This window comes from Ostrinia furnacalis, unplaced genomic scaffold (assembly GCF_004193835.3).
Source record: "Ostrinia furnacalis isolate ACB-3 unplaced genomic scaffold, ASM419383v2 OfSCF4827, whole genome shotgun sequence".
In the NCBI taxonomy this organism is placed as follows: domain Eukaryota; kingdom Metazoa; phylum Arthropoda; class Insecta; order Lepidoptera; family Crambidae; genus Ostrinia; species Ostrinia furnacalis.
Genome location: NW_021135066.1, coordinates 443,769 through 464,054, shown reverse-complemented (window position 1 = coordinate 464,054; position 20,286 = coordinate 443,769). Strand labels below are relative to the sequence as shown.

Genomic DNA, 20,286 nt, shown 5'->3' with positions numbered 1-20,286 from the left:
CCTTAACCCGAGTTCCACCTATGCTCAGTTAATCCGCTGTGCGGACCCACCTTATTATTACCACAGGACAACTCTAAGCAGGCGCCTATGCGCCTTCCGCCAGTTTATGTACAGCTGTACAATCTTTACAATTTATGTACACAATATATACAGAAATATTCTAAGACTGTACAACTAATTACAAATATTTACAAAGATAGTTTACAAACGACGCCAGCCGAAGGGTGTAAAGGGCCCATCGGCTGGCGCCCACCACGCCTACTCCTTAATAAATTATATATACATAATTTAACCTAACTGACTAGACAAACGACTAGATGTCAGAAACGTCGTGCAAAATCGCGACGCCTCCGACCCAATCTCTTTCGCCGAGCAGGGTCCGCGAGGGGATCCTCCTCTCTGGCTCTCTCGGCTTCCTCCTTTGAGGACATGACCGCCTCGCAGAAGGCCTTCACTGAGTCCCATCCCGTGTCACTACCGACCATAGCTTTGACCACAGCTGGCAGCCTTAAATCACTTCCAATAACTGCACAGAGCTGAGTTCTGTGCTGTGTCCATTCCGGGCAGTCTTCCACAGTATGCTCCGCTGTGTCGACAGCGGCGCCACAGTGGTGACACATAGGGGTCCTCTCGCGGCCGATGCGGTGCAGGAATTTCCCGAAACAACCATGTCCGGTCAACACCTGCACCATCCGGTAGGTGAGGGAGCCCTTTCGTCTTTCAGTCCAGTCTTTAAGGCAGGGCTGAAGGGCAGCAACCCGTCTACCTCTTCGCTTTCTGCGGATCGGGTCAGCGAGGGGATCCTCCTCCCTGGCCCGTTCCGAGGCCTCCTTTTGTGACATAATTTCTTCACAAAAAGAGGCCATCTCTTTCCAGGCAGTCTCGTTTTCCAGCATGGCTTTAACTATGCTGGAGAGCGAAAGGTCTACGCCTACCGCTGAAACCAGAGAGCGACGCTGCCGAACCCAAGCCGGACAATCCACGAGGGTATGGTCCACCGTGTCCTCTGCAGCGCCGCACTCATGGCATTCAGGGGTCGGTTCCCTCCTGGCGATGTGATGCAGGTACCAACCAAAGGCCCCATGGCCGGTTAGCATCTGCACCAATCGGTAAGTGAGGTGACCGTGTTTTCTTTCTACCCATTCTTTTAACACCGGGCGGATTGCGCCAATGGTACGCCGTGCGAGCCTTCCGTACTCACCGGCATCCAGGTGCTCGGACCAACGTCGCAACAGGGTCTCCTGAGCCTGGAGCCTGGCACGACTCATATCCTCCAGTTCAATACGCTCTCCAGCGTTCCTCCTCGCTGATCTCATGTGATATATTTCAGCGAGGACTCCTGCATCCAACTCCCATGGGGGGAGGCCAGCCAACACGAGCGCTGCATCGAGGGCAACCGTGCGGTAAGCTCGGATTGCCCTCAATGCTAGAATGCGTTGAGGTTGGCGAAGCGCAATTCTAGCTTCTCTAATCAGGGGAGACCAGATCGGTGCCCCGTACAGTGCCATACTTCTGATGACCCCAGCGTACAGTTTCCTACAGCTGACGCTGGGGCCGCGGACGTTAGGCAGTAGCCGGCTCAGAGCTGCTGCAGCTTTTACTAAACGGGGCTTAAGCAGCCTGAAGTGGGCGCAGAAGGTCCACCTGCCGTCCAGGGTAAGGCCCAAGTATTTCATCTGAGCCCCGACTTTAATACGGACCCCTTCCACCGTGATATGGGCACTTGGTGGGGGGCCCTGTCGGGGCTTGTGAAAGATCATTGCTTCCGTTTTAGACGGGGCCACTTTTAAACCCAGAGCCTGGATGCAGTCTATCGTCCTGGCGACAGCTGCCTCTCCCCTGCTGCACACTTCAGCGAGGCTCCCCCCTCGAGCCACAATGAGGGTGTCATCTGCATAGCAGAGCAGTCGCGTATTGGGAAGACGGAGGCTACGCAGGACAAAGTCGTATCCAATATTCCACAGGGTTGGGCCAAGCACTGAACCCTGTGGAACACCGCAACGCATCGCCCTGCGAACCAGCGTTCCATTTCCGTCTATGTATGTCACTACTCTGTCCCGGAGATAGTCCTCCAACAGCCTCCCCAGATATGAGGGTACTCCGTGGAATCGAAGAGCCTCTAAAATAGTAGAGAAGGGGAGGCTGTTGAAGGCGTTGGCGATATCAAGAGATACCGCCAAAACCCTGTCTCCCATCTCTAATGCCTCATTCGTGTAGCTCTTCAGCGCCATTATTGCATCCGTTGTCGAGCGTCCAGCTCGAAAGCCGAACTGAGCATCCGACAAGTTTGGGCCGGTGTCCTCAAGATGCTTGACAAGGCGGGATGCCACTATTTTCTCAAGCAACTTCCCCGCCTCGTCAAGCAACACGATGGGCCTGTAAGCCGAGGGGGAGTCTGGGGGTTTCCCCTCCTTAGGAATCAGGCAAAGTCGACCTTCCTTCCATGCCTTCGGGAACCTCCCAGTATTGAGAGATAGATTAAAAAGGTACCGAAGGCGTCCCTCTAGGTGTTGGAGGGCGACCCGAATGACACGGCCGGGGACACCATCGGGTCCAGGGGCCTTACTCTTGCCTTTGAGGCGTTCTATAGCTGCCTCCATTTCCCCATCAGAGACAGGTGGGGCAGCAGTACTCAAGGGAGCATGTGAGGGAGTCATATCTGGGGGGATGTGTGGTCCACAATCGGGAAACAACCCGGACACTACACGCTCTAGTAAAGGTGGATCCAGGGTCTCTGATATGGGGGCCGTCATTGCGCGAAATTTGTTTCTAGCAGCTTTATATGGACGCCCCCATGGGTCTCTGTCCAGGTCTTTCAGCATTTCCTCACGGGCCCGTTCTTTAGAGATGTTGATAGCCAACTGCAACGCTTTTTTGTCCTCAAGGTAGGCTGCACGTAGTTGATCTTCCTCCTCTGGAGCACGGCAACTTCTTCGACGACTTCTTGTAAGCGCTCTACGTGATGCATTACAGGTGGCCCGAAGAGAGGCTATTTCTTCTGTCCACCAATAAACTCCCTTTCGGGAAGGAGGATGTCGTACCCTGGGCATTGAGGCATTGCAGACTTCAGTTAAGGCAGACTGAAAGCGAGCTGCAGCTTCATCTGCGTTCTCTAGTGGCGGGCCATAGAACCAGTCCTGCACTAAGGATGCGTCACCAGCTATCTCTCTATCAAATTGTGTGAGGGACCATCGCGGGAAGGAGTAGCGGTTTTCCCGTGGAACTATATGTGATTGCGAGCGAGTGACCTCGAANGTTTCCCCTCCTTAGGAATCAGGCAAAGTCGACCTTCCTTCCATGCCTTCGGGAACCTCCCAGAATTGAGAGATAGATTAAAAAGGTACCGAAGGCGTCCCTCTAGGTGTTGGAGGGCGCTGGGGGGATGTGTGGTCCACAATCGGGAATCTCTAGTGGCGGGCCATAGAACCAGTCCTGCACTAAGGATGCGTCACCAGCTATCTCTCTATCAAATTGTGTGAGGGACCATCGCGGGAAGGAGTAGCGGTTTTCCCGTGGAACTATATGTGATTGCGAGCGAGTGACCTCGAACCTAATATAGGTGTGGTCAGATAATGTTTCCTCTCCCACTAGAACACGCCAGTTCGTGATGCTGTGTGCGAGGGCAGGGGTGGCGAACGTGAGATCCACCACAGATCCCCCCTGTCCACGGACGCAGGTGTAAGCATTCCCTGTATTCAGTAAATTGAGACCGATTTCTGCCGCCCACTCTTCTAAGACTTCACCACGACTGTCTGTGGAAGGACACCCCCAGTTACGGGACTTGGCATTGAAGTCGCCCATAACGATGACTTGCAAAGGCGACAACCTCCCTATGGCTGGACCCAGGGTCTCTAGAAAGGCCTCAAATTGGGGCACCGTTCGATTGGGAGAGAAGTAGACCCCAACAACAGCTATATCCTTCCACTTTGCTGTTACGTATCCTAGCCCCTTTTCTCGGATTTCAAGTGGAGGTGCTTGAGAGTCAGTTCGACTGACAATGGCAACTGTCTCATCTGTTGAGCCAGCCCAGTTGGACTGAGTAGATATGTAGTAGGGCTCAGCCACTACCGCAATATCAATCTGCCACGCCACTAGGTTTGCCAGAAACAGGTCCTGGGCCCTGGTGGCATGGTTAAGGTTCGACTGTAGGAAAAGCGTGTTAGGCCTAAATGCCATCGTAGGGTTCCACGCTAGTCGTCTCCATCTCTGCCGATTGTGATTGAACACCACTGGTCACCGGAGTTGTTGGGATCTGTACAACTAATGGTGCTTTCCCCCTGACAGGACGGGGTCTACATGATTTCCCCCCCATAATGTGGTCGGAGGCTTTTCCAGCATCCGCACAAACTGCACACCTGATCTTTGCCGAACAGCTGGTGGACTTGTGCCCAGGATGCCCACACCTGAAACACAGTTCGTTACGGGTCGACGATGAGGGACACAGTTGTTTGGTGTGCGCGCCTAGTCTAAGGGCTATTCTGCAACAGGTTTGATGTACCTTTTGTTTCTATTTCAAATCAAGAGTCTACCCATATCTGGAATGCTGCTGAAAAATCTTTTTATCTTTACAGGAGCCGGCACATAACTGGGTATAACGAAAGGTAAGACTTTTTTTAATATTTGTAGTTCTAGCAAAAATCTGGTTTCCTTGACTGCATGCTTATAACCTAGGGCCTAGGCTGTTCGGTAATAATTTAATTAAACGTATTATATTTTTAAACGGTTTGAAGGATTCCATATCGTAGTTCGTAGGTATTCTTAGAAATGAAACTATGATTAGTTTACTTATATGAATACGAAATATATCTATTAAAAATTTATGCAGACTAAGAATTACGGACAATGGGCAAAATGGTACCCGGCTCCACTAGATATGCTTCTAGTGTCATTTGAAAGGTCTTACCANTGGTGTGCCCCAGCCCTAAGCATTTAAAGCACCGTAGAGGGCGGGACTCTAAAAAGGACACCCTTGCGGACGACCAGCCCACCAGAAGGCGGCCAGTGGATAGAACCTGCGCAGCAGTCACCGGGCACGAAACCAAGATGGCACCCACGCCTCTTGGCCCAGGACGGATTTCACCCGCCTTGATGGCCTCTTTCTGACAGCCAGTTTTAGCTGCAATGGCCTCGATGACCTCCTCTTTTGAGACGGAGTCGTCAAGCTCCGTTATACGGAGACCGACTCTTCTCACGGGGCGTGCCACTCGGGCGACCCCCTCTAACACTTCATTCAGCTTGACAGCTAGTTGATCAGCTTTTTCACCGCTCTGGGAACCAGATATCTCCAGCATTCTGGCTCCCGTGGCCGTCCTTCTGCAGCGAACATGGTCCATTCCTAGTTCATCGAGGGAGAGAACTTCCCGAGCTTTTTTAATGGCCTCGCCGTAGCTTGCTCCTTTCTCCACAGCCTCTGGCTGTAAGGATATTACTACAGCAGAGGTGCGAGGTGGGGTAAGAGAGACCCCTCCTTTAGAACGGTTCCCAGACTTGGGGATCCGTGATGGGACATTCTGTGGAGCGGAGGAAGACCTAACCTAACCCACTGTTAGTTTACAATCTAACGCGTTATATTATAAACTGACAGAGTTCACAATTTCACGTTGATATGTCCATAGGTTGTCTGGAAGAGATCGCTTCATAGCGATAAGATCGCCTATTTGTACCTGTCTGTTTCTTTTTTTTTGTTCCGTTCTTTGGCGTGCAATAAAGAGTTTTTTTCAACATTTTTCATTGTTTGCAGCGCCGGCGCCGACTCAAGAAAACGGCTGCGATACAAAGCTGTTCGACCTGGCGCGCTCCGTGCACTGGATCGTGGACGACGACGGCATCACCACCGTCGCCAGCAAGGTACCTTTGTTACCCACACCATAGAATAATAATAAGTACTACCACAGAATAATAATAAGTACTACCACATAANAGGAAGACTGAGAGGAATTCTTCTTATTCTTCTTCCGCTTTTTATGGGACACTTTGGTCCATTGCTCCGCACTTGAAGCCGCCTGGACTGCTGAGGTCGTAGGTGGCTGGGTTTCAGGTCTCTGGACATTTCTTCTGCTCTCAGGTGGGCGGGAAGGTCCAGCATTGGCAGGAAGTTTGGATGCGTTTGTAGGTTTAGGTACTGTCTTGGGCGCAGCCTTCACCGAGTTTTGTGAGGCCGTAGAGGCAGCAGCAACCATGGAATACGTCTTATTGCTTGTCTCTGCAGGGGTAGGGGGCATTGGCAGTTGTTTAGCTGCCTTCTTTTTCGCTACCGTCTTAACAGTAGCTGCACTGTCAGCCGCTAAGGGAGGCCGAGATACTGGCATTGGGTTGAGTCGATCTTGCATCCCCTCAAGACGGGCAAATCGAGCATCAAGGCTGGCTTCGATCATCTTACCAAGAGAGAGGAGCAGCGTTTCCTGATTCGTGGCGTCCGTACTGGGCGCGCATGTCGTGTCCATGGGAGAGATGGAAGAGGTTTTTGCAGGTGGGGTGGTAGAGGGAGCCGCAGCTGGAGTTGCAGCCACCCTTTCCGAGAGACTCCTACGAAGTGATTGAACCTCTTTCGTCAACTCCTCTTTTTCTTTCCGGAGATTCTTATTGTCTCGCGCAGTTTTCCTGGCTTCGCCACTTAGGGTGCGCTCTGCCATTTCGTCGATCACAACTTGGAGCACGTTTTGAGCCTGCTTGAGAGTCTTCTGCATTGTTCCTTGCAGGTGACGAGATTTATTTTTTACTTCAGTCACGGCCGAAAGGCACTGATGCGCTATGTCTCTCAGTTGTGTCATGTCTAACAAGGACGGTTCCTCGGGTATATCCGGACAAACTATGCCGCTCACAGACTCCAGGGATTGAGCTTTTGGAAGTCGAGTAGTAGACCTAGTCTTCGTCTTCGAGGCGCGGTTGCAGCCCTCTTCCTCAGCTTTAGTCCCCTTCGTCTTGGTGAACCGTTTGGTAGACGAGGACGTGTGTCGACTCGATTTCTTACCTCTAGTTGCTGTACTGATCTTCGGAATCGGGGATCCTTCAGATTCTGAATCCGAAGCCCCGCCCAGCGAGTAGAAGCCCTCACATTGCCGCTTTCGCAAAGGGGAGCGACTGCGACGGTCGGGCAATGTATTAGTCAAGAGGGAGTTATCCGCATCATTCTCTTCGGCTGAATTGAACGTTACATCCGATTCGGCCGTCACGTTTTCTGCCGAATTCATCAGAGACGCTGGTTCGGCTGTATTTGTGGACGCCTCGCGCCCGGGGGTTGGTCGAGAAGAAAACTTGTTTTTCAAATTCTGCATATTTAAAATAAAAAGTCTGGTTCATCCGGTGGGGCCTCCACCCTCCTTGGAGCCCGCACTATGGGGAGCCGTAGCCCAGAGCTACCCACCAGATATAGCAGGGATGATCGAGGATCAAAAGTGCGGGTTCTTTGACGCGGTGGTTGGGGCAAGGTTAGCGCATGTCGACCAAAACACGCACAGCACCGAGTCCGCCACCTGCCCTGCCCCCCGCACCCCCCGCTAGCCTTAGGCAACGGTTATGCCGGTCACCTGCAGCCGATTGATCCTGATTCGGCTAAACCAGGACCGCCCGTGTGTTCAGAATTTAGGGCCAAAGACATGTGTTGCTTGGGTGGACTGCCACAAACTCAATGCCCAGGTTCCCCTCATCCCAAAATTACGGGTCCCCACGCACGGCAAGAACACGTGGCCAGACTTGATTAAGGGTCAAGACTGGAAACCCTTACAAGACCACTACTATGGCCCCTACCACGCCGGGTCCAACCACAGACCCTGCCTCTTGTCCCCTCGGGGAGGACACCCCGTCTGGTAGTTTTAGAGAGGACTACTACCTCGTGACTCCAACCTCAGTGGCCGGAGCCCCCGGCCCCGACTGGGGTTACNAGACCACTGCTATGGCCCCGACCACGCCGGGTCCAACCTCAGACCCTGCCTCTTATCCCCTCGGGGAGGACACCCCATCTGGTAGTTTTAGAGAGGACTACTACCTCGTGACTCCAGCCTCAGTGGCCGGAGCCCCCGGCCCCGACTGGGATTACGGGTTGCCCGACTGGCCCGCCGAGTTGACGAAATCCAGCCGCGCGGTGTGTTTTTTAGAGAGGTTGTCTCCTCACAGCCCTGGCAGAACAAGCCCCCCAGCCCGCAATTGCGGGTTATGGTCTGCTTGTGACCGCATCTCAGTGCCACTCTGCTTATCAGAGAAGTCACCGAGAGCGGACCGTCCGCCCGACAGGCCCGCCGAGTTGACGCAACCTGCCGCGCCGGTGAGGAGTCAGCCATCCGCGTGATATAACACGCGGACGTTGCCCAGGATGCACCACGGGGAGGTCCCTCACCATCGCACCCCGGGTTGCGCCATCCTACTTTAACTTTGACAAACGTCAAACTCCATACAAAAACACCGGTTATAGATGACCCACGCTGAACTGTCCCACCAAACTGAATGACAGGGGGGGCGCTACCATCGTTCAACTACGGTGGTGGTTGTGGTGGTGGTTGGTTACCAACATGGCAAAAATCGGAACCAGCGATCCGGTATTGACGGTGGCGCCCCACTGCAGTGGGGCGCCACCGTCAATCACTGTCAATGTCATGCATAGGACAGTTCAGTATTTTGGAACTATATCGTCATGGTTATGATGAAAGTTAGGTAGTGCAACTCAGTTTTACTCTACTGACTCATTTAGGTATTAGATAGCTATGTTTTATCTTATTTATTCATTAATTACAGTCTATTGGTATTTATCTATTGACAGCAAGCTGTAAATCTGACATGCTAATTTGCAGATCAGGCCAGCGTTATAATGACGCATGTCATGTACTATTCGTGTTATGTCGGCAAATGTTTGCCACCTGTTCAAACACTTGTTAGCCACCTACAGCGTCCAATTACCGACCAATCAAAAACTATTGGCTGATCGGTGGATAGTCGTGGTTACAGTGGCTTGGTGGAATTTGGGCCCCCTTTTGGTAATGTGAACGCATGAAGTTATGGTGAAAGAACGTTTAGACACATTAAGGCTACGTTGCATCATCTTATTTTAACTACTATAACAAACGTCAAAAGTCTGTCAAACTCCATACAAAATACACCGGTTATCGTTATAGTTACGGTTAAAGTTAGATGGTGCAACTCAGCCTAACACTTCAGTGACAAAGATGTTGTCAAACGCGAGTGAAGCCTCTGGAAAATGCTACTTTATTCGTTTGAATACCGAGTAGTATTTTTTTTATACTAAGCTCAATCAAACATCAGATCAGAAGATGGTATCAGAATACAAGGCGAAAAAAGAAACTCGTTCTGTATTATTCTGTTAAATTGCAAACCATAATTGCACCCGCAAGTAATGATGCTTCATATTTGTTCAATTAAACAAACAAATAAAAACTCTCGAAACTCTACAACAGTTCTTCGAATAAACTCGTAATCATCTCTCGATCGTCTCGATGTTTCCGAGAACATCGCAATAATACCTTGTATTACACATTCGGGCAATAAAACTATACCCGATGATAGGGATACGGGGAGTCGTAAAAACTATGGAGAGAGGTAATACAAACACTAAAAGGCTTTGAGTGTATCATTTCCGATCTTTTTTCCATCGGGTCACGCGAGGAGCTACCAGCGAAATAAATTGGATAGCGAATTCGGAGTAATCTTTTTTCTTTTTGTGTTGCGGGCAATCGACGGGAAAGTATGCGCGGTGTGTACCTTTCATAAAAAAATTGGCGAAGCGTAAAGCGGGTTTTGCAACGCGGCCGCGCTCGTGGGAGCCGGGAATTGTTTTAAATTCTATTTCGTTTGAAATCAAGTTATTGTGTGGTTCGAGACGCACAGAATTGAGTTGTTTTGAATCGAATCTGTGGTAAATAAGATTGAGGTTTCGCTTCAAATAAAAGGTTAACTGTAACATTAAAGACCCCCCTTACTAATACAAATTACACGATCGTTTAATAGTGTTTTAATTGTTTTGATTGTCATTTTAAAACAGTGTTCAACAAGCGGTTCGTTCAAATGGTTTACACCATTTATTAGTTTAACTGCAACTTTAAAACGATTATTTGCATTGAATTATTTCCATATATCTTGTTAAACTTGCGTATTAATAGTAGGAGCAGACGACACATATCAAATAAGTTAACAAACATATTATGTTAGTTGTATGTAGGTACCCAAGTAATACGAAAAATAGAAAAAATAATACAGTCTGATGTGCTTCCGTTGTACATATTATTATTTTATGAAGTACTCGTATTATCAAAGATTATTCGCAAAACTAACAGACTTTTGAGATATTCGCTACAATAAGCTTTTCGTAAGCAATCGAAGTCACCTTGACTGATTTATAACAATCAAGAACGAACTAAATAAACAGGCGTACCATAAATTTATTACTACATAACCTTTCTTTATCTCAATGTTCTATATTACGATCATCATTAAGCCCCACGACCTCGTTATCGTGACCCTTCAATTCAAAACTACACTCGAACTACAAACACAGAATTATATGTCATAGGTCGGTGTTAATTAATGTGCCGAGATCGGATCCGTGTTTGTAGGTCAGAGGAACGTCAACAAAGGGGGATGCGCCATGGGGTGCCGAGAACCCCCCTGGGGGAACCCCGGCTATATTTATGGGATTTGATTTTGGATGAATTGGGGGAAATACGCTTCTGTATTAAAACAGGCTGCGAAGATAATGTATGGGAATTGGATGAAGAAAATGCCTAGTTTAGGTACTATTTTTGCATTCTATTCGGTAGTGAGATTTTCGATAGTTTCTTGAATCTATATTCGTGTAAAATTACAGTTCATTGAAGGCTAAAACTAAACAATGGACAATAATAATACGTTTATTTTACTATCATAAACTTACATAACAGAATGCAAACACAAATGCATACAATTGATGCCTTAAGTTTGTGTGAGACTGATGCTTGAGGTATGTAAAATAAACAAAGAGTTGCGGATAAGTTGTCGTCTTTTACAGACACCCGAATGATGGCCGAATCAGCATAACATCAGTAAGGTGATTAATGATGTTTAGATGGCTTCGGCCTTAAATCGAGAGCATGCGGTAGTCTCTCGTGATTTCTCTCTATGATCCCGTAATGTTAAACTATGGTTTCATAATTTCTCTCAGCGTTCCCTTAATCTCAAACTATNCCGTTCCCATGGGCGGGCCAGCTGCTCCCTCTTGGAAATCTATTTAATCTTAGCCTAGAAGCTGGGTAAGACTCCCCCGCCCCTCTCCTCTCCCCAGGTCATAAGCTGGGCATGACTTCCCCCTCGGCCAGAAGTCGGGTATGATTTACCGACCGATAATTCAAAATTACCGATTTGGATAATTCAAAAAGATATATCTTTCTTATGTCTTAAAGATTAACGTAGATACTAGTTTTATTGAATTTTCTACAACAGTACTGATCCTCANCGCACCCCATGACAAGACAACCCTAGCGCGACGGCCGAGCGTGCGAGCGAGAGAGGTATGCAAAGCGAGGTACATACATGAATTTACCTTCTGTTATATTTTGTGGTATTACTGTAGGTAAATGAACGTGCTCAATTTTTTTCAACAAAACTTTTAATTAATTAGAGACCGGAACGAGAAGGAACCTGCTTTTATAGTTGTATTTTTGATCTTTTTTTACCTTCGATTTGTATGAAAATTTTACAATCTGTAGCCAATTGCAGATGATTTAAATTTCGTAACTAAGCTGTACAACTTGATGAGTTTGTTGACCATCCCTTGATTTTAACTACTAGATAGATCTTGCGTCTTATGACGTCAACTACTGAACATTTGCTACCCAGAAATGGTTTTAAAAACATCAAATAGTCCGTTTAAAGGTCCTGTCTCTTTTATCAGGTCGTCAGTCTACCTAGCGTTGCAACTACCGCGCAACGCTGCGCTTTTGTCAAATGGTCTCCATTCAGAACTTATACACTCGAGCGCCGTATTTCTATTCGAAGAATCCTGATTGGTCACGTTCGGTAAAGACTCAAACAGTTCCTTGATTTAGGTGTAGGATACATTAGTTGTCGGGTCGAGCGAGTGGCGCCCTCTCTTATTTCCCTGCGCTAAGAATGACTTTACTTTACGCCAGGAATGAAACTGCCCAGTGGTAAGGATGGTGATGCATTGAGAGCAAGTATTTCGTTAATTTTAAATAACTAATTAAGTTAAGATAATTTCGTGCTTCATACATCAATAAACAGTAACAGTAAATTAATTACATTTTATTAAAATTATTTTAGCAAGTTATGTATNAAAGAAAAATGCAATTTTAAATTTAAAGTTTCCCGCGCGCAAACGTCATTGAGCCGGACCGTGACAGATGATCTATGGTAAAATAAGTAGCTACGTAATTCTATGATGTAGGTAGGTATAACCTCAAAGCGTCTCATATTTGTGAAAAAAACAGTTAATGATATTAAATATAAAATACATACCAAACCATTGTTAATGATACAAGGATAATCTAATTATGATTTAGGAACCGACATTGTGATTAATAACATTAGGTAAATGTCGTTTCTTTCTTGCGGGTATGTAAGAAGTAAAGTTTTGTTACTAAAGATTTTTATTTTGTGTAAATTTATTATAAAGTAAACAACAAATAAAATTCTTTTTTGCAGAGAAACTCAATTTGTGTTTGATTGACTGTGTGTCGTCCAAATCACAGAAATATTGGAATAATTAANCAATATCAGTAACAATGATATTTTTGAAAGGGTTGTGGTTTTACGTTATAACCCTCCTCAATCTTAAAACTTGTTATGGATTCTTTCACTTCGAAGGCGATCATCATCTGCGAGATGATTCACCGCCAAAACCTGATGTAATACCTATTTATGAAGCTACGATGACGCAGCCATTGGACCACTTCGATCCTGCGGAAAATAGAACATGGGAGATGTATTACCACTATTTCAATTATACACATTTTAAACCTGGTGGGCCTCTTGTATTGTACATAGGAGGCAATCACCCCTATTACATTAATCAGATCGACAATTTTGTAATCAAGAATTTTGCAAAAGAAGTTAACGCTACCGTGATGATACCAGAACATAGATTCTACGGTAAAAGTGTTCCTAACGGCGATATGAGTGTAGAGAACTTGGCTTACTTAAGTTCGACGCAAGCTCTTGCCGATTTGAAAAACTTCATAGAATATATAAAGCGTGAAGATCTTTATAAAAATAGCAAAGTCATTGTCATNGGTACTTAGGTTATGCGAGGCATGAAGGGTTTACTGCTCCAGCATCCTTCCTTAACTCTATAATTATTGATAGAGATAATTGTGAAATAAATGTTTTTATTTGAAGAACTACTACCCCCTTATTTAAAAAAAGTTATACCTAGGATGAACTAACATTGGATTAAAATAACATTTCCATACCAAATGACAATTTAAATCAGAGTTCAACTAGGGTGTAACTTTTATTAATAAAGGGGTTGGAGTTTTATTATTTCTTAAGGGTTTTATTATGGGTTGCTAAAGCGAATAAACCCACAAGACCCAATAAGTCCACCCACAAGATGGACCGACGACCTTATAAAGGTAGCGGGAAGGCGCTGTATGCAGGCCGCTACCAACCGGCCATTGTGGAAATCATTGGGGGAAGCCTCTGTTCAACTGGACATCTTATGGCTAAAATGATCATGATGATGATGATGAAAGCGAATAAAGGATTAATAGCTTGGGTAGTTCATCATAGGTATAATCCTTTCCTTTTCAAGGCTTCTTTTAGTTATGTTAATAGATTGTAGTCATAGGACATACTCGTATACATGGATGATTGTGTTATACTTTCATTATAATACTTAGTGGAATTACTGCTTTCAAAACGTGAATTAGAACTGGCCCCATAGCAGACATTTTCCTACATCTAAAGGCCTTTTGACATATATATTGGTTATGGCTATTGGAGCGTCATCCATACATTTGTGCCCATCATCCTTTATCGTCTATCAAAAATACGACTCTATCTCTAATTTTAATTTCAGACATAATTATTTTATCAAGACTAATGAAACTTAAATTATTTTTCTCCGAGTTCAGGTTAAAATGATAATTTATTCAATTACTTTGTTTTGGTTCAGTAGATGTTATTCGAAATTCTATGTTTTTGAAAAGCGTAATAACTTCTAGTTTAAAATAACTGTGAACAAATTGTATGAAAGTTAGTTTTAATTAATTTGCTTGTGTTGTAATGTAGGTTATACAGGGTGTTTGGGATAACACTAGCGATAATTTAAGACGATGTTATGATGTAAATTTTCACTTAATTTTTTATGTGACTCTACATAAAAACTGTTTGTATTTCTTATGTGCCCGTCTTACAGATAAATAAAAAATTGCATTTGTAAGCCAATAATGTGTCATTAAAAAAACACAAAAATGAAAAATAATCACTTGGTTCGGCGGCCTCCACTCCAGAACCTTGCTGCCTTATCGGATGTCAGTTCTGCGTACAATGTGCCCTGCCCATTGACACTTCAGCTTGCTAATCCGTCGGGCTGTGACAACGACTTTAGTTTGTTTATGGCTCTTCTCATTTCTGATTCGATACATTTCTTAATATTATTATGTTCTTATTAAAAAAAAACCTTTGCAAAAACCTGAATAGTAATATTGTATGAATTGCTAATCAGTTCAAGTAGGCTTACTGTTTCAGCCATCATATTAATATTTAGCTATCAGATGGATATAGATAAACCGTGAAAATAATCTGCAAGATAAGATAAACTACTGTTGGATAGTTACGAACTATACGTATTCAATAAGAGTAGGTAGGTACATTTTTGGCAAAGATTCGAATGAAATATATTGAATCAATCGACACGATAAATAAGTTACATTTACACTATAATAATAATATCATAAAGAGAAAAGGTTGTTTGTTTGTATTGAATAGGTTCCGAAACTACTTACTTCACTGATTCGAAAAATTCTTTGATCTTTAGAATCCTACATTAATTTTGATGAACATCTGCGGTACAAAGTTTTCTTATAAAAAAATGTTACTAGTTTTAATATGATTCATACTACCATTGCTTCAAGGCAATAACTTTCTCCGACTATAAGGTGGTTTAAAAACATTTAAAAGCATTATTGTATTTAAACATTACTTAAACCTTAATGCTGATTTTCAAATTCATAATTTATAAGGTATACATTTCCAGGGGTTGGAAGTTTCCTTTTAAGCTTAGATAAGTAGTCTTTCGACTTGCTAAACTTATTCGAAGAATTACTACAAATTCAACGTCTATAAAAACATCCAGACAGGTAGGTATGTAGGCATGAACAAAAACTCAACGGCAAATATTTTCGAATCGCATAATTCCGTTGAAAACGCAAAGGGCCGTCCACGATTGTGTTTCAAGTGCGCCCTCACAATGTAGCCGGACGAGTGGTATCAGGAAATACTCGGCCCCCTTATTGCGGCCCTGACGTGGGTTGTCGCGTGGTTCACTGGACGCCCTGTTGGTTTTTCACCCTGTCTATCAATCTTACTAGGGTATGTACAGAAATAAATGAAATAGGAATAAATGTAGTAGGAAACTAGAAAGTGTGAGGACTTATATCCACGGATATATACCATTTTTGCAGGATTCCGTTTAGTAAGTAGTTCGTTCGTTTCAGCCAAATGACGTCCACTGCTGGATAAAGGCCTCCCCCAAGGATTTCCACAACGACCGATCTTGCGCCGCCCGCATCCAGGCACCTCCCGTGATCCTTACCAGAATAAATCGTCGGTCCACCTAGTGGGGGGCCTGCCCACACTACGTCTTCCGGCTACGGTTCACTATGACGTTCCCACGAACAATTTCAAACACAATTTTCATGAAATTACGAGAAATTATTTTTCAGGAACAAGTAAGTTAACGTTGGATTGACGTAAAGGCACACTTTTGTGGAAAATTGTGGAAAACCTTGGGGGAGGCCTTTAGCCAGCAGTGGACGTCAATTGGCTAAAACGATCGAACGAAAGGCACAGCTGTGTACCTAGCATTACAATATTAGCTCTACGAATAAAGTTAAATGTTGTCGTTACTACAGCGGCGAAAAGAAATAAAATAAATAATGCGACGTAACTAAATTTACATGGAAGACAAGGTTTATGAATGGACGAAGTAAGAGTCCTCGTTTAAAGGCCAAGTTGAATAGACCCTTTAGTCAATAAGTACTACCGCGAGAAAAATCCTCATCTCTATTCAAGTAATACATTCTTGTTGCAAAATAGTAGGTATTACAAACTACATATGATCTCACAGTGTTAACTTCTGTGCCTCGTTCGTTTCAGCCAAATGACGTCCACTGCTGGACAAAGGCCTCCTCCAAGGTTTTCCACAATGCACGGTCCTGCGCTGCCCGCATACAGGCTCTTCCCGCGACCTTTACGAGATCGTCGGTCCACCTAGTAGGAGGCCTGCCCACGCTACGTCTTCCAGCCCGTGGTCGCCACTCGAGAACTTTCTACGAGCTATGTGCCCCGCCCACTGCCACTTGGTAGCAATTCTGCGAGCTATGTCGGTCACTTTGGTTCTCCTGCGGATCTCCTCATTTCTGATTCGATCACGCAGGGAAACTCCAAGCATGGCCCGCTCCATCGCCCTTTGGGTGACCTTGAGCCTTCTTATGAGGCCCATAGTTAGCGACCACGTTTCAGATCCATATATCAACACTGGCAACACACACTGCTCGAAGACTTTTGTCTTGAGACACTGCGGTATTTCGGACGTGAGTATATTGCGTAGCTTCCCGAACGCTGCCCAGCCGAGTTGGATTCGACGATTGCCTACTTCTGGGCCTACTTACCTTCAAATGTCGTCGTCGTCGAACAACGTCTCATGTTTACATCCGCCAACATCTGTTAACTACTCTAAAGTCGCTCCTATAAATAAAAATATTTTTATTTTTCAAGAATTAAACATAGATGGATGTGATTATTCTAACGCAGTACAGAGACGTGTTTGCAAGATAACATTTTGCAGATACGTCGTTGTTCGACGACGACGACGACGACGACGCAATGTAAGACGTAAAAACGTGCCATACAAACATCATAATACATGAAATCCGTATTTAATCTAAACGCGATTTCCCATCCGGTTTCGACTGTAATCACAGAGGGTGTATTATATCGCAAATTGAAAAGGGTAGCGGCCCGAGATACGTGGGACAGAACAGAGAGAACAGCCAGCATAATTCAACTCGTAGGTACACAATAACAGGGTTAGCACAACGAGCCCTGTCATTGTGTACCTACCAGGTATGGCAGGTCAAACAAAAATAATTAATAAAATTGTTTTTGATCCCAAACGAATATTTTTTCTGTCCCTCTTTCTTTAAATACGGGCAATTCCATATTGCATTTCACTTAATGCCGTATACGGAAAGAAAGCTGGAAACTTATAAGCGCTTACCAGCGCTTGACAGCGCTGGTTGCGCAGGAAAATATATTAACGCGCGCCGATAAGCACTGAACAGTGCGACAAGTTTCAACGCGCGCTGGTCAGCGCTGGACGCTGCCATTTAAAATGCCATTCAACTTGCTTCCTTTGTGAACGAACGGACCAGCGTCAAACATCTGTCTGGTTCTGCTAAATAATGGTAACTAGCCAGGTGGATGATACTTCACTTGTTAAACTAAAAAGTGCAGGTTGTTCTTCTTGTGCTATGGTTGCGGTGAAGTGCACTCTCCCGGAAGGGACAGTGATCTAATGTACGTGTATAATATGTCAGTTAACGTGTTTTATTAAATATCCTGCTTTTTAACAGCAGCTTTTTCACTGATTGGTGTGTCTTTACTCTGTTTTATGGTTCGTTCGTTTCAGCCAAATGACGTCCACTGCTGGGCAAAGGCCTCCCCCAAGGTTTTCTACAATGGACGGTTCTGCGCTGCCCGCATCCAGGCTCTTCTCGCGACCTTTACCAGATCGTTGGTCCACCTAGTAGGAGGCCTGCCCACGCTACGTCTTCCAGCCCGTGGTCGCCACTCGAGAACTTTCCTGCCCCAACGGCCATCGTCTCTACGAGCTATGTGCCTCGCCCACTGCCACTTGATTTTTGCAATTCTGCGTGCTATGTCGGTCACTTTGGTTCTCCTGCGGATCTCCTCATTTCTGATTTGATCACGCAGGGAAACTCCGAGAATAGCCCGCTCCATCGCCCTTTGGGTGACCTTGAGTCTTCTTATGATGATTATATGAGATCTGAAACGTGGTTTATGGTAAGTTGAACTTATTGGTAGGAATCGCTTTCATTTTATGCAGGCCGCCGGGCGATGTGAAAATCATTGGGGGAGGCCAATGAGATGAGTGGACGTCCTGTGGCTGAAATGATGATGATGAACGATTACTTTTATTATTTCGAGGTCGGGCGTAGTCTTTCAAATATAAGACCATTTTTATAGAGGTCTGTGAATGTCATATTTAATCAGCTGTGTCATTTACTAATGTGCCTTTTAACTAACCTTTGATAAAAAGTATATAAAATACCTACTTAGAAGTAGAACGAATAAATAATAGATTGACATTTTTGAAGACAGTAATATTTGAGGCTAACTATTTGTTATCAAAATCTCTATTGAACACATCAATTCACATATCAATTCATATTTTATTTTGGTAAAATTGGTTATTTATTTATTTATTTATTTGAATTTCGCAGTAAAGAGCCGCAAGTTAATATTTTCGTTTATAAATCGCTGAAAATATAACCAACTAAATTCACATTCGTATTTAAGTTACATGAAACTTTACTAAAGTTTCGTTTCTATTTGATTTATTATTCATATATTCCATGAAACGTTGATTTTGAGGTTTTGAGTAAGCTCATAATAAAAACTAACGAAAAAATACATTGTGTTTTATAAGATTCTCTTCGATCTCTTCTAAATATACTTGCATTCAACAGAGATTCAATATATTGTTTTAAACTTTCATTGTCACTATCATAATAATTATTACTGACGGGATTGCAACAGTGCCGAAATATCAGAAACTCAAAATTAAGGTACATGGTAGCAATCCCGTCAGAGATTCAATAGTCTAGCCATCGACGGGAATATAACTAGCGACTCTCTAATCACTAGTCCGATGCCGACACGTTGGTCTATTCTCGCCTCACATTCCGTGATTGGCTTCACTAGCGTCCAGCACTGACCGTTCTCAATGACGTACCATGTGTAGCTAGTAACGACCGGCCATTTGCATATACGGGAACGTGCAGGAAAAGTGAGTACATGTCGTGAAGACTGTATAAAGGCCGGTATCTCCACTTGTTGGTGAATAGATTCGTCAGCTTATTAGAAATTTATCTCTCAGATAAATACATAAGCTTTTGGTAATTATACAGGGTGTCACAAAATTAGCACGTCACACTGACACAGGAGGTAGCGGGTCTAAGACGCATCTAACGAGCCTAATATTTTATGTCTATGTGACCTTATTTACCATCAATTCAAATAAGTAGGTTATGTCATGCTCAGTAGGTATTCATTTCAGTTTTATTGGCATCGTTTAGTAAATAGTTTTCCAGCTTTCCACTTCATCCATCAATATTTTCTTTCACAACCCGCATCCGCAAATAATTTCTAAAGAGTCGAGTAATAAAATAAAAAGACTCAAATATACAAAAAAAGCTAATAACACATTCAAAAAGCTTCATTGAGATAATGTTAAACCGTCTGTAGTTTTTATTATATTTCAGGCACTCATAAATATTATTAGTGAAGCTTCAGAAGTAGAGAAAATATTTTTCTTAATGTTTTGATGGAAAGATTTCTATTGGTTTTGGGATTGGAATAATTCAAACGAACGGAATCATTACTTTATTTATTAACCGACTTCAACAAAAAGAGTAGTAAGTACTTACTCGGAAGTTAAATATGAAATTAACATTTAAATATGGGAAACTGGTAATTTTTCTTATTCCTTATCATTCCATTCCACCAGCTCGCACTAAGCGTTTCGATAACTCTTTTATAATGCGAACAGCTAGAGACGAAATCGCTGCCTGCTGCTGACTTTCCCGAACACTATTATCCGGGTCTTTTAAAGGCGAGAGTGAATAGGCACTTACAGGGAAGATATGTGCGATTGCAGTCAAATACTCGTACCTTCCTTGTTCTGCATAAAAAAATCCAAGTTGCTAAACATAGCCCCCCCCCCCCCCATGCTTTCCATGTTGCCCGGTTGGTAGCGGCCTGCGTCCAGCGCCTTCCTGCCACCTTTAAAATGTCGTCGGTCCACCTTGAGGGTGGACATCA

The 20,286-nt window shown here is 44.4% G+C and overlaps 1 protein-coding gene across 1 annotated transcript; it reads right to left on the bottom strand.

The window, feature by feature from the left end:
- Window positions 1-3,896: 3,896 nt before the first annotated feature.
- On the bottom strand, window positions 3,897-7,298 carry LOC114360055 (uncharacterized). The gene is made up of 3 exons (XM_028314610.1): window positions 5,929-7,298; window positions 4,909-5,529; window positions 3,897-4,451 (listed from the first exon to the last, which is right to left on the bottom strand). Exons 1-3 carry the CDS (start codon window positions 7,272-7,274, stop codon window positions 4,166-4,168), a joined length of 2,253 nt encoding a protein of 750 aa, XP_028170411.1. The 5' UTR covers window positions 7,275-7,298; the 3' UTR covers window positions 3,897-4,165.
- Between the last annotated feature and the right edge of the window lie 12,988 nt (window positions 7,299-20,286).

Excerpts from the sequence above, each read along its gene's own strand:
- LOC114360055 (XM_028314610.1), bottom strand. The coding sequence starts at position 7,274 with ATGCAGAATTTGAAAAACAAGTTTTCTTCTCGACCAACCCCCGGGCGC.